Genomic DNA, 15,040 nt, shown 5'->3' with positions numbered 1-15,040 from the left:
CTTACATCACACCACCACCTCTCAGTAGCAGGATGTCTGTCTACCCTTACCATGCCAATCCAACTGAAAGAACACTGGTCCCATGAGACCAGTCATGAACAATCAGTTAGTGGATGTGTGGGAAACGGGTCTCACCTGGCCTTCACACTGCTGGAAGGTACTTGGAAATGAACCAGTCAGGAGGGAGTCTATTCCAGCCTTGCTTATGGCAACACTGTTTGTGTTCTGGCTTATGGTTTGGGGCTTCCAGTTTGGGATCTGGCCTGATTTTTCTCCAGGAAGGGAACTACACACTCCCATCCTGTTCAGTGAGAGGGTGGCAAGTGTAAAATGCTGTTCGAGCAGTCTATGAAGTGCGGTTTCACGCTTCACATCAGGTAAGTATATCTCAAGCCTCAGAGAAACTGAGGACAGAGAAACAACTAGCGTCCACACAGTGGGCAGCCTCAGCCCCTATGAGAAGAACTCAGCTGTCTGTGTGTCTTTTCCCCCCTACACAGCCTTGGTTGCCTGTATTTCTCCAACCCTCCTTTCCACGAGCTCCAATCACGAACACACGACTCCCACTACCATCTCTTTCCTACGTCCCTGAATACTTCCTCAGAGCTCCATCACCCTCAGTCTGTTGGGTGTGCACCTTATTTGCAGCCATTTTCCCGCATCCCGCTTTTCACATAAATCTATCATATACCTCTTTTGAGAACAGATTCTCAAAGACACATTTTCTTCTTAGTACAGACATACATGCAGGTGTGCTCTCTCCACCACACTTTTTTGAAAGTAGGGGCCCCAAGTGGGAAAACCAGAGTCTTTTAGACAAAAAAGCGGGCTGAATCCAGTTAAAAATAGAGAAAGGAATTATTTGCAAATCCAGCCTGGATCCCCCTTCTTGAAGCATCCAACACAAGCTGCTGGGCTCACCAGTGTGCTGATCAAGGATGCTTCCTGACTCCAACCATATCCCCCACATGCATCCGTCCCTAAGGATGCTCCCCTCAGATCCTTCCCTATCCCCCTAAGCTGCCCAGTCCTGCCCCATCCCTTCCTCCCCACCCCTCCTCTGTGCCCTGCTGCCGAACAATGCCCGTCCTAAGAAAACCACTCCCCGAACAGGTGAGGGACCGCCACAAAGCAGCCCTGCTATGCGCGGCATCCCTGCTCACGAGCCAAGCCGGGAGATTCACCTGTGCGGCCCAGACAGTGAAGAATTGTTTGGAGCAAAACACTGTGCAATCAAGTGGAGATAGCAGAGGCAATGGGGTCAGGCAGGCTGCCTGGGGCATCTTTCATCTCCGACTTGGGGAGGTGGGGTGTAAAGTGCGCACTGGCCAGGCCCAAGGCGGGCTCAAAGGCAGCCTTGTTCTGCCAGCTATCTGCCATCTCTCTGATGTCACACGTTTCATTTGGGCAGCTCACTTCAAAGGCCCCCTTCTCATGCTCCCCTCCCTCCCCTCACCCCTTTCTCCCTTCTGGGTTTTTATTTTGCTATTGGAGGGATAATAGCACAGCTTTCCTAAAAAGCATTTTGCCATACAATTAAATAAAAAAAAAAAAAGTAATCAAAGGTGAAGAGCAGCTGCTCAACCCAGTTCAAGCAGGGTAAGGCTGGGACAGCCCCCAGCAAACCAAGGTCTCTCATTCTCCTTCCCACTCATACTCAAACCCTCTACAAGCAGAAGCAAATCTAGAGTTATCCCAGCTTCCCCAGCACCCCAAATCCTCCTCCATTGACGAGGGGCTCCTTCCCCTTGTATCTGCATCCACAATACATTTTCTACAGAGACCTGTGTCCTAGCTCCTGCCAGTCACATGTGCAGCCCCAAGGAGAGGACCAGTTTTGGTTGAAGTTTCTGGGGCAACTTTAAAACCCTCCTTGAACCATATCAAACACCACCTTGGTGTACAAACAGCAGCAGGGCACACAGCATCCACCTCTACAGCACTTGCTGGATACCTTGAGGCATGTCCTGCAGGCAGAAGGCCAAAATACCAGCCATGATGTGTTGGCCATGCCAAGACAAGACATCTTGCTCAGCTGCAGCCTCTTGTTAAAGAACTGTATCTCTGCCAAGCTACACAAACTTGTCCAATGTTGCACAAGAGAAAGATGGCATTTCAAAAGGCTAATAAGACTCTGGATGCAAGTTGCCTACTGGGAGAACATGCATCCCAGTAAGTGAAACCTAAGGAGTAGAATGTATTCAGATACAGTTCAGAAAGACCCTGGCCAAAAGCCATTTCCAGTTTTTATCCTAAGCACGCAAAAACTCATGCGCCCTCAATTAAGTACTAGGTGACTTGTGGTTTTCGAGTTTAGGGAGTTTGGCAAAGGTAGTTTCAAGCTTTTTTCCACAACTGGAAGCTATCCAGCATAGCAATCATCCTCCTGCACGTACCACACTTTCAGAAGCTAAGGATTTAGAAGGTAAAATAAAAGCTGCGGGAGGAAAGGAGAGGGAGCTGTGCTGGTATCCAGCACAGGCCCGGAGATCATGGAGAGAAACTGCTGGAGTTGCACCACCGTTCAGTTACCCACACCGGCATACCCTCTGCCACACACCATTCCCTCCGTGCATCACCCCAGCCACTTCACTTGACAGCTGTGCCTTGGCTCACCTCTACAGTGATGCCGTTCCAGCCTCAGTGACAGTAGTAAGGAAAGGTGCATCTAAACTCAAAAAGATGCAAAATTCAGTATAAGGGGAAAAAAAAAAAAAAAGCACTCAAAAAACCAAAAAAATCACAGCTGCTCCAGACTCACCAGCCTACTGACCCTTACTAGGGCACCTGGACTGCAGGCCATGATTTCCCTAGATCAAACAAAGTCTGCCTGAAGGACAGCTAACAGCTTGTCTCAAGCGATGCTCTGATCCGAGCCATCAGACTGCACAGGCAGCAGCCCCTGAGGGTCCCCTGCAAATCACCCTGACTTCTGCTTACACCCCAAGACCCTTCCCTGGACAGGCAGGAGCTGAGATGTGCTGCGGCTCTGCCCGAAGCCTGCTGGGGGACCTCTAGCCCTGAGCCTCCTCTCAGCAGCACCTCACCCCTTGGGCAGAGCAGGGTGCAATTTGCATCAAGGAAGCCTTTTTGAGGCCTTGGGGAGCATAGTATCGGAAATCCCTAGAGGGCATTTTTTGATGCTGACAGCTCAGGGAGAGGCAGAAGTACCCTGAACACCAGCTGCGTAAGCAGCAGCCTTTGCTCCCCAACCCAGGCATCCACGGGAGGATTTAAGGGACTCGCAGAACTTACTGGAAGGTATTAAAAGTTCACTGGGGCTGTAATAGCAATCTGTCAGCCTGCTGCTAATCCGTCTTGACAGAAACTTTATAAGAAGCTGAAGCGTGTTAAATAGTCCTGGAGTTTAAGCAGTGCAAACGCAAGGAGGGTGGTTTAAAGCAAAGGCTGTTTTCCTCAGACCTCTGACAGAAAGCTCAAGGGCCACAGCTCGAGGTTTGACTCCCTAAACGGCTTCTCTGCAATAGAAGAGAAAGGAGAGACACCTTTGGAAAGCACCATCGCCCAGACGGCACCGAGCACCCGACGGGCCGTGCCGTGGGCACAGCTGGTGCGCAGGCAGCACCGCACAATGGGGGCTCTGTGCACCCCGGGAGGGGGTGCCGGAGGGGTGCTCACGGCGACCATCCGATGCACCTGCGCTCACCTTGGAGTCAAGAATGCAAATAATTCACATCTGCAAATCCCGGGAAACCCATTAGCGCTGAAATTGGATCCGTTCACCCCGGCAGGGAAGCTCGCCCAGGCCCGTGCGTCGCTGCGGTTTCGAGGAGGGTTTGATGGGCTGATTATCACAGAGCCCTCGGTCCAGGCTGCATTGCACAGGTGGTGTGTCGAGAGCGGTGTCCTGTGTCCTCCAACCCATCAATGCTAACAGACAGGAAAACCAGGTGCACCCTTCCTGGGAAAAGCAGCTCAGAGGGTGCCTCCCTATAGGACAACCAGTTACCTACCAGTATGCAGCAACACCGAAAGCACAGCTCAGAGTAACAGGACTGCAACCTGCCCAACACTGAAGGACGACTTCCCATCACTCTCTGACATAAAGGTGAGGTTTCCAGGTGAACTGTAGGTTTTATTAGGGAGCAGCAGCTGAGATGCCATGACCAGGGGGTTCCTGCACCAGCAGGACCGTGAACACATTGCGGGAGCAAGTTTGTGTGTTGGCACAGCTCTGAATACTCCCTGCAGTCAGTTTGCTCTGGAGCAGATGGCAAAGTTTCATCACCGTCTCTGTATTTCATTGCTCTGTTTCCCACAGACATTCCAAGCCTTTTGCCTTCTAGCTATGGGTCCTGATCTCTCACTGAAGCATCCCATACAACAGAAAGCTCCATGAGGAACAGAGATATCATGAGGGTGACTTAAGGCACCTACACAGAAGCTTGCACACTGTTAAGCCACCAGAGGACTTTCAGCCAACATTCGCTAGAGCTTGCTGCCAAAAGAGGGGTGGAGAGTGAGACCTTTAGCTAGAAGAGTAAAGGGTTTTCTACTACGACCCTGCCAAGACATCGGCCACCTGGATCACAGAGAGATAATACAAAAGCACATCCCTGAGCCGTCTTGGCAAGGTCTCCCAACAGAGGGAAAGAACGAGCCAGCAGCAGTAATGCGTCTCCTCCACGATTCCAGCACATCAAGTGTATGCACAAGTCTCAGCTCAGCTAAGCAAAGCTCACGGGGTTCCTCAGGCAGAGAAATGTGTTGGTGAGAAGGACTCGGTAGCAGCCCGGCTTCTGGGAAGCCTGATCTCCCATGGTTTTGTGCATTCCTTTGGTGGGCAGTCGAGATCCTAGCCTCACACCTCAGCTACAGGTGTGACACGGCCAGCAGTGCTCGCCAGTGCAATTCCTGAAGCCAGCAAGGGCTGTGTTCACACTGAAGTCTTCCCACAGAGGGGAAGGGAAGCAGTGGACAGATGTACAGATCTCTTCAGCATTCCTTTATGCAAGACCCAGAGAAACTTATTTTGTGACTTATTGAAATTGGCAGAAACTAGACAACAGTCCCAAAATTGATTTTGGCAAGGAGGCGACAGGCCAGGCAACTGCAGAAGCCTTGTCTGAGCAGAAAAGCAAGGTAGAAACATTTGCTGGGAAAGAAAGAGCCACCACTAGCCTTGCTGGGAATGCAGAGTAGTAAGTGGCTAAAAAGAGAGTACACATACTAGATGGGGAGGTTGAGGGGGGGTATATAGCACAGCAAACATCACAACATTAAGGATGTCAGCAAGAGCAGATCAGGTAATCCACTATAAAGCCCTTGCATGCCGGGAGCCCACTGACTTCTTCCTAAGGAAGCACCTTGAAACAATCCTGGAGGAATTCACACACTGACACTGTCATTTATTTTTTTCTTCCAAGCTCCACTTCTCCCCCAGCATGTTGTCATCATCTTCCCCAGGAGCAGAGCTGCTCCCAAGTAACCAGATCCCCCCCAACCACAAAGCACCTACTGTATTCGCCCTGATGCTATCAGGGGGGACTGGCCGGCTGCACGCGGTCAGGCAGCACCTAAGCTCGGGTGGCCCAGGGCTGTGGGCTGAAACAAGACTCTTCCTCCTCCTCCTTCCCCAGCAAACCACAGCTTTGAGGCCATCCTGGGGAGGACTGGAAACGCAGCATCTCCTCTGCTTATTCATATTTCACTGGGAAGCTCTTCCCCGCCAGCTCCAGCCCTGGCTGATACACTCTCCACCAGGCACTTCTGTCAATCCCTTCACAAAAGCCAGCACTGCCACAGACATTTGTTAGCTCCTCACGAGCTCCTGGCTGGAGCTGAGCTGGTCATATCAACAGCTGAGTTTTACTTCAAGGGAAGGGAAAAATAAGCAAGTCAAAGAACCAGCTGTTAAACTGCAGGAATAATCAATTAGGAGGCAATTTCATCATCTTGAATAAGCGTGCTAGCACTTAAAAGCTTTCTGAAGGAAGTGATTAGCCTCTAATTGATGGGAACTGCAAAGCCCAGGGAAGAGGCAAAGCAGCTCCGTCTGTACAAGCATTTTTGGGACATGGTACGGGCTATGGGTTCCACCACTGCTGCCCAACATACTGCAAAGCCCTCGAGGATAGCATCTGCCTTTAATCTTCTTTAGGGGTCCAACTCCTTGCCAAAGACTCACTGATGCTTTTCTCTGGATTCAGTGTCCCCTCTCACGCTTCCAGGTAGCCCAGCTCAACATGGGAGAGCTGCTGGTCAAACACCAGCCATGCTGTTCACCTTCCCTGCCACTGGCGGCAGAAGCTTGGCCACGGTCAGCCAGACCAGCGCTAAGAATTGCCCTCATTTATCACACCTTCAATTCGAGGATCAAAACAAGCTTTCAGATGGTTCACCGTGCCTCTCCTTAGGCCTTCTGGTCACCCATGGTTGAGCTGCTCCTTTTGTCTTAACAGGGAAGTGACTGCCTCATCTTCCCCAGCCACCCTGGACCCACCTGCAGCTAACATCCCCTTTTTCAGATGAGCTGCTCTGTCACATCTGCTATTGCCCTTGGACCACTTTGTCCTGCTTGAGCTTCTCACCCTGTCTCCAGCTCTCCCACCCCAGCCTTTGCTGAAGAGGTCCCTGCAGAGGCAGTCTGACCTGCAGGACGAGGCTTCATGTGCCCCAGCCCTTAGGTCTTGTGTTGGCAGCGCTGGGATGTCACCGCTCCTTCCTCACTCCTCCACCTACTCCGGGAGGAGACAGAGCAGCCAACAGTCAGTTATAGCTTCTGGCAGGCTCCAGTTAATCCTTTTGGAAGAGTTTCACCAGTCTCCTCTTCCCAAACTCCTCAGGGGCTCTCCAGTTACTTCCCAAATACCTACATGCTCTTGGCTGCAGAGCCAAACCCTCCAACCCCAGGACACCAGCTCAAGGTTGTCAGGACAACATAATCAGCCACCCAAGGCACAGGCGTTACGCTACACCTCTAGTTCCATGATCTCATGCTATAGTTTCCATACGGTCCCTGCCTTGCTTGGCAAAGGGGTGGTTGCTCACTGTTTCCCATCGCATCCTCGCTCTCTGTACACAGCCTCGGGGCCCTCCATGCTCACGTATTTGAACTCGTGTTGAGCACAGACTTGTCTCCTCACAGTTGCTTTCAGGAAAGTGTAGAGAAGCCTGAGGCTCCACGGCTGCCTCCCCTTCACAGCCCCCTGCTCTCCGAAGCAGATACGGTTGCATCCATACCACAAGGAACAGAGGCAAGAGGAGAGCCAGAGCTGTTGGGGAGGGGACAGCAGTTTCAGAGCACTGATCCGAGATACCAAAGCTCAGCTTTCCAGAGCGCTAATCCTGTCTGGGCTTTCTAAGAGTCCTAAAAAAGACTGGTCATAAAAGGGTCATTAGTTCTTCACCCCACTTAAAGCCACCAAGTCGATAAGGACCCTAGGGCAATGCCGGCAGGGCTTCACCACCAGCTCCCCAGTTCTGCGCCACAGGGTCTGCCTGCCTCCTGCCATGGATTTACTCTGCCCCGAGACCATGATTCAACCCACCAAGCATCCTTCTGAATGAGCCTCCTGTTCTCGGGGTCATCAGAGGAGAAATCTGATCTCCCCTCTGAAGCAGCAGCTCAGAGGGCCCGAGGCGGTGGGAATCCGCTGTTCTTCACCGAAAGTGCTGTCGGTATTTGATCACTTGGAGTGTTTTGACATGGTTTGCAGTTGGAGACGCTCGTCCTCAGCCTGTGAAGTTATACGTGTCAACCAGGCAAGCACATGTCAGCCTCCACATCAGCATCTAGGAGGTCTACAGCTGACAAGATAACCTTTTCATGACCAACACATTGCCACTCAGAGGAACAGAGACAAGAATTTGGTCTGATCTCCAAGAAGATAAGAAGTTATTATTCACCTTTGTACACCTGAAGAGCTTCAAACCTTTTTCCTGCCTTTCCATTGCAAACCTTTACCACCTCATAAAGCTTTTTTTTTTTTTAAAAAAAAGAACAAACTTTCCATGCAGATGATGAGCAGTGGAAGAAAAGACTTAGCAAACGCAAGTCACAGATTTGGACAGCTGGTGTTACTTGGGATCTTGCTCACAGACCTACCATAAGGCCAAAGCGTTCATCCTCAGTGGTTTGAGCCCTATCATGTGTCACAAGACAAGCGTTTTCTAATGATGGGTGACATTTTGTGCCCAGAACAGCATCAGCATAGATACCAGACATCTGGCAAATGATTTCACTCTGGAAAGGTGACAGAAGCAACCAAAGCTTTGGTTTTTTCCCCACCTAGAAAAGCCACATTTTCTACCTTTCATGCCCAGTTCCTGGAAAAGATGCTGTCAGTGGTTTTTTTTAGGGGCATTCGTGCCTTCTCTACCTCAAATGTGCGAAAAGATGACCCACCAATGTGGGTACTTAAGCTTTCCTGCAGCCTCTTTTTTGTATATGAGTGCATGCCCACAGCACAGAAGAAAGCCGCTCCCACCCTGCAGACACCTCACTCAGCAAGGGGCTGGGGAGGTGGCACTGAGGTTCACACATATGTCTCCTCATTGCACTGAGCTCTTCTTTGCAAGGAAGCTCTTCACTTCTGGGTCTCTTAATGCCCACATCTCAGCTGGATGGAGCCAGCACAGCTCCCCTGGCTTCAGCCACACGCTGAGCCAGGCCTTTTCAAGCAAGGCAAGGATCCAACCCTTTAACTGGAGGTGGTTTTCCTAGACAGCATCTCCTACCAAGGTTACATGCTTCCAGGGAGGTTGCTTGCTCCAGTTCCTATGTCTGCACACTACAAGTCTCCCACAAATACCTAAAGATACCATCAGGATTTAAATCTCCAGATGCAAACCCAGCCAGTATTGGCTGATACCATTCCGAGTTTCACTCGGGTCTGCGTCTGCCACGGGCTCCCGTAGCATCCATTCACAAAGAGCAAGTTAATTAACACAGTATCACTCAGAGATCACTCGTTCCTGGCTATCAGTATCATCTAATCAGTGTCCTCAACCGAAAAGTAATCTCTGATTTGATCTTTCCTTGGCCACCGAGCAGTGTCTGAACAGAGGGGGCTTTGTTTTGAGTCACTAGAGACACAAAGGTCAGCTCCCAGCCTTTTTCCTGGCATTGCCCTTGCCTTGGAGAGCAAGGTGGAGCTTGTTTTCATGACAGACCTTGTTCTTTTCTTCCTGACTTTGACAAGAAGATATCATTTGCCCTAGGGAGTCACCCCCTCCAGACATGGAGCACAACATGGCAAAGCAGCACCATGAAAGTACATCCCCCAGGGGCCAGTCCAAAGCCACCACCCACTCAGGGACATCCAACAACCCACCCGGTCTGACGAGAAGTCCTCTGCCTGCAGAAGATAAGGCCCAGCCAGTTTTGCTTCGGCAGGATCCATCCACACCCTGAAATAAGGTGCAAACGAATATGAAATGCAGATGACAAGAGGACCCACATCTGTTACCGCATTGCACAACTGCAACGCTGAACTTTCGCTCAGGTCATGTCAAGCACACAGGCCAACTTGTAGAAGGAAGACAGGTTTAAGGCCATGGATCCTGCTGATTTTACTAGACAAAAAAATCTGTCCTCTTCTGCAATACTGATCCTTCCCTGAAATTACATGCTATATGTAATAATTTGATACCTATGCAGACACATACCTTGAGATACTATCAGTGTAGCATATCATTACATTTTTCACACAATTTTAAAAGTAGGCAATCGGTCTGTATGACATAGGTTTTATGGGGGTTTTATTTTGGGGAAAGTAATTTGGTAAATGTAAATTGGCGGTTAGGTTGACGGAAAGCCAGCCTGATGTAGGCGAACATTTTTCAAGTAGGAGATAGCTGTGGGTGGGGAAAACAAACCTTTTATCTTTAAAAGATCTTTTAAAACCCCCAAACTTTAAACATGATGTTTTAAGAATCATCCAAGTGAGGGGAATTGCTAAAGCAATTTTAATAACCATTAATGAAAACATCTACTTTTCTGTTGCAAGCCTGGGTGATGCTAACCCGGCTGTTACCTACAGCTGGATCCTACAAATCGGACTCATACTGGCTTCATGGGACATGGCAGCTCCTCCACACCACACATACAGCCCACCTCCCCCAGCTTTTTACACAAAAAGCACATCTCCACCTTCAGCCCCCAGTGACTGTCAGCCTCACCCTAGCCCAGATCTCTGCTCCACTAGCACGAACCAGCATTTCTTCAAGACCACCAAGCCCAGCGATACAGAAATCTCAAGCTGTTAATTTCCCCAACCTGTCCATGCCAAGACAGATCCAACCCTTTTCCTTGCTGCCGTAGAGCCTTCCTGTGCCAAAATCCCAAACTAGAAGGTAGGATTTTGCCTTTCCATGATACCTACCCAGAAGCTTAGTTTGGAGGCAACCAGTTAAAACATTATGCTTAACCAACATTAAAAAAATGCTAACTCTTATTGCTTTGCAAGAATAAAGCACACACAAATACCACAGTCTTTAGAAAGAAAACCTCCAACACATACTTCTCTCCTAGAAAGAGCAAGTGCTTTAGAAACACAGCAAAATTTGCACACAAGCACCTACCCTGCTGTCCTTCACTGGATCATCTCAAATCAGAGCAGGCAGCTTCCCAGAGCATATCTTCCCACCTCCTCCCAAACCCAGCCAACCTGTGAATCCAGCTTTTATAGGGTTTTGCCCTTCCCCCCTGCAACACCTTCAACTGGTGACTCATTAATTACACCCCAAATGAGCAATCAGGCACAGGGGAGATACTGAAAGAGAAGACCTTGGAGCTCACTACATCTTGTTTCTTTCTCCATGGAAAACCTTGTCCTACCCGTTAGACATTTCTCCAGCCTTCTTTCTGCATTTTTTCAGCTCGTGTTTGAGCCAACAGAGTCCACGTAAGGGCTCTGAGATGTTTTGTGACAAAAATGTTAGTGAGAAGAGAAAACAGAGCCTATGCAGTGATTAAAAATAAGTCTTCTTTTAGGGGGAGCAAGGGGAAACACTTGGCTACAGGATGACCAAGAACACAGTGCTGAGCAGTTTGGTCCAGGCAGGCCGCCCAGCACCCCATCCCAAGACTGTGTGACTGGACCAAAAGTTTTCTTCACGCAGCTACACCATTTTAGAACATTATGTTTCTGCAGGTTGGTCTTGGAAAACACTTTATAGTACAGGAACAGCAGAGCAGTGACTGATGAAGGGCAGGAAGGAGAAGAGCTTGTTTTGCACACCTCAGACAACGAGTTGTGAATCCTCACCCCCTAGTTTGGTGCCATCAGCACATATTTGTGAAATGTCTCCATGTTAGGCAGCTGTGATGGGAGCAACTCCTGTCGGGAAGTACTCACCTATATCTGTTAGGTGGTCCTGAAACAGAATTGCCCAAGGGCTTGTTGTGGAGGGTTGGGGTTGTTCTCTGTTGTAAAGGAGGTTGCCTGGCGTCTGCTCTCTCTTTTTCTTTTGTTATTTTGGCTGGGAGTCCTCTCTGCTGACTACAGAGGTCTCCAGGTTGGTTGTTCACAGCTGAGCTAGTCCTGCTGTGCCTGGTGGAGAGCCCCAGCAAGCCCCTCACTGCCACCTGGTGTGGGAGCCACAGGTAGATGTGGCACACAGATCCACCATTCTCTGTCTGTCGGCCATGGAGGACCCTCAAGGGGCAGTTTAACCTCAGACCAGAGCATATTTGATATCGAAAACCCAAGGAGCAGAAGATATATCATACCCAACACCTTGCTGACACTGGAGACAATTCAGAACCTTTCTTCTCCAAGTCAAAAGGACACCCCATGCAAGAAGAGACCAGGCCATTTTTTGCTTTTTTGGTTTTTTCAGAGATTTTTTTTTTTTGTCTTTTTAATTTCATCTCGTTACGTGATTTCTGACAGCGCGTCAGCATCTCCCGCCGGATCACCCATCTCCGGACCCCGCTACATTCAGTGTCAGATCGTACAGCGGCGATGAGCCAGTGTTTTGAGCCTCCCAGTCACTTGCATGTCTCTACGGGTTGTTGCTTACATCATTTGTGAACAGCAGCACAAAAGGACACAACGCATGAAAATGAGAGTGGGGATGAGGTGAGGAACCCGAAGGAGAACTTTCTCCAGGTGCCCCCAGCTCTGTCAAGGATGAACCTGAGCATGGGGTGGGAAATGCAGGGCTCTCCCTTCTTCTCCTTCACCCAAGCGGTGGCAATACGGGCTGCAGTGTCTTCCAGAGCCAGGGGAGCAGTTCACACTGGTCTAGCACCCATATTTGAGGGTGCAGGAGGATGTTGCTGGCGGACGCAGGCTGGGTCCTGCCATGGGAAGGAGAGAGGTGATGCAGAGAAGCACGGCTGAGCCCCGATGGGCCAGGACGTCCACCAGCGCTGTCCACCCCACACCAACCTCCTCGACATGTTCAGCAGTGGGGACAGGACCTGGCCACCATGCTGGCCCCATCGCTCCGCTGGCAGAGGAGCAGTTCCTCGGAGCCAGCCCTGCTTTGGGTTTCAACCGCACCTCAAAACCAGTGGGGCAACCTGAGAGCACCAAAATTAACCAACCCCGAAAGCCAAACCTATTGCCTGAAATGAACTGATGTTCCTTCCCTGCCACTGGGCTTTTTGCAACCTAAACATAACGTTTATAAAAAGTAAATTATTTCATCTTATAACTTAAGTGCACTGAGTATTTCCTTAAATATGGTTCACGCTGAAAATAAAGTTACTTTTGCTGTACAGTAAATTTCTGATAGACTTAGAAATAAACTTTGTTGATACAATCTGGCAGGTGTGGCCGTGCAGTACGGCACCCACAGCCACACGGCTCTGCACACACACATACGTGTGTGCCCACACACACACACACACATACACACACAGAGCCCCGTCCTCAGGGACGGGGACAATATTACGGGAGTTCTAGCTTTCTACATTCACATGGGAACACCTATCTTAAAAGTCCCTGTGTTTAAACAGCAAGCGCTCAAGCTGGTCGAGGGAACAGAGGGAAAAACCCACAGCGGATTTTTCCCTGTGTTTCCCCAAAGCCATGTCAGCTTTTCAAATTTCAAAGCCCGGCTGATGCTGCCGGCTGCCCCCATGAAGAGCAGCAGTTTGCTCTTTCTGCCGCTCCTGCCGAAGGTGGTGCAGAGGGGATATGGCACCGGGATGCTCCCATGGGAAGGGTTTCCCCCTCCCCCTGCCTTTCCCCCTGCTGAAACGAGAAATTTGGTTCCCCGTTGGAAATTCGAAAATCCACCAGCCAGCTGCAAAAACCACTCCTGTCTCTAATCCTAGGCTCCTAAGAGAAACATGAAACTACGCAACCCATAACTTAATTCGCTCCTTGGGAATCCCCAAGCTACAACACATTGTTTGACAGCATCCCAGCAGCAACGCATCCCCCTCCCTCCCAATCCCGGGGGGGCCTTCTGTGGACCCTCCCAGGGCAGCTCAGCAGCAGTGGCTGCTCGGTGCCGGGGACCATGCCGTGTTCAGGAGGTGAAGTAGGAGTTCTGCATGGAGTAGAGGTGGTCGATGGGGTTCCCCACTCGTGCCTGGAGAGGCCCCGCATCCGCCGTGGCAAGGAAGCAGTCGCCCAGGTTGCTCAGTGAGGTATCGTCGCTATCTAGGTCGTGGAAGAGGGGCTCAGCACCTTGAAAAGCAGGGAAGGAGAAGGGCTTCAGAACCTTCTTTCTCCTCTGGCACCTTGACAGTGCCTGGTACCATCAGTTTTTGCTGCAAAAGGATTTAGGGATGAGGGGACCACCGCCTTCCCAGAAATTGCCGCATCTCCCACCACAGTCCAGCATCTCTTCGAAGCAGAGAAGGCAAGAAGCAAACCCCAGAGCCTTACCATAGGGGTGCATGTGGTCTCCGGGCATCTGCGGTGGGGTGAGCCCTTGCCGAAAGGGGTCGGAGCCATAGACGCTTGGCTCCATGCCCAGCAGCTGCTGGGGTGGGGGGAGAGTGGTGTAGGGGTTCAGCATCCCCTCCAGCCCTGCACTGCCAGCACCGGTCGTCTGGGCTGGAAGACAAAAGCAAGCCATCGGTGCGGCCAGGCTGCTGCTTTTTGTGGGGCTCAGCTCCCTTGGGGAGTCTGGAGAGGGCTGGAAAATGGGGAAACCCTGAGCATGGGGAGAGCTGGGTGCAAGGGGAGTACCTGAGCTCAGGCGCTGTGTGTTTTGCTGATCCTGCTGCTGCTGCTGCTGCCTCCTGGCGAGCTTCTTCATCTGGCAGAGAAGGGGAAAAACTTAGGGTGAAATCATCCCCAAGCCAAAGCACGAAGCGATGGGATTCACGGCTGGTGGGGGGCCACCCCTTGTACCCACCTTTGCTCGCTGGTTCTGGAACCAGACCTGCACCACGCGGACACTCAGCCCCGTCTCGGCTGCAAGTGTCTCCCGCACCTTGGAGAGAGGAACAACAGCAGCGTGTCAGCCTGCTCAGCTTCTCAGGGTGATGTTAGGAGGGAACAGAGAAGCTGGGGCAAGTCCTTGCCCAGCATTCAGGACATCCCCGGGGGCTGGAGGTGGCTGAGCATGGGCCCTTCTCCCCATACCTTCCTGCAGGGCTTGGAGGAGACCTCAAATGATGCCTTGAACGCCCTCCGCTGCTGTGTGGTCAGGATCGTCCGGGGCCTCTTGGGCCGCTTGTGATCCTTCCCGTCCTCGGCACCCTTCCCTGAGACTTGGCCCAGCTTGCAGATGCTGTCCTCATCATCGCTCTTGCCTAAGGAGGGGGGCAAACAGGTTCTTTACAGACAGTGGGCAGCACACATCCTTCTCCATGATGAAGGGGGCAACACATTATCCAAGACCTCATCAACCCTTCCTGATTTGCACCACCATGGAGGTCAACTCCATTTAGATTACAGACTGTTGATCTCAAATCTAGGGCAGCTTTTCACCTATATTTCCCTCCTTCCATGGAGCTTTAGATCTCCCTGGACAGAAGCCCAGGCTGCTTCAAGCTTCACCCCTTGGGTACTCCTGCAATGTGCTACTTCGTTGCATTCCCAGCACTTCTATGTATCTCCCTACTGCTCAGGGCTGCTCAGGGCTACGGAAAGCCTTCGGGCAGAAG

General features: G+C 50.9%; 1 protein-coding gene across 1 annotated transcript; it reads right to left on the bottom strand.

The window, feature by feature from the left end:
• Positions 1-13,449: 13,449 nt before the first annotated feature.
• Positions 13,450-14,686, bottom strand: LOC104280395 (LIM homeobox transcription factor 1-alpha; the record flags this gene model as incomplete). The annotated part of the gene is made up of 5 exons (XM_009878033.1): positions 13,450-13,610; positions 13,812-13,982; positions 14,118-14,187; positions 14,287-14,364; positions 14,517-14,686. Coding segments are annotated over 5 exons (650 nt in total), but the record flags the coding sequence as incomplete, so codon positions are not given.
• Positions 14,687-15,040: the final 354 nt, after the last annotated feature.

This window comes from Apaloderma vittatum, unplaced genomic scaffold, assembly GCF_000703405.1.
Source record: "Apaloderma vittatum isolate BGI_N311 unplaced genomic scaffold, ASM70340v1 scaffold9551, whole genome shotgun sequence".
Taxonomy (NCBI): Eukaryota; Metazoa; Chordata; class Aves; order Trogoniformes; family Trogonidae; genus Apaloderma; species Apaloderma vittatum.
This window is presented reverse-complemented; position numbering and strand designations above follow the sequence as displayed.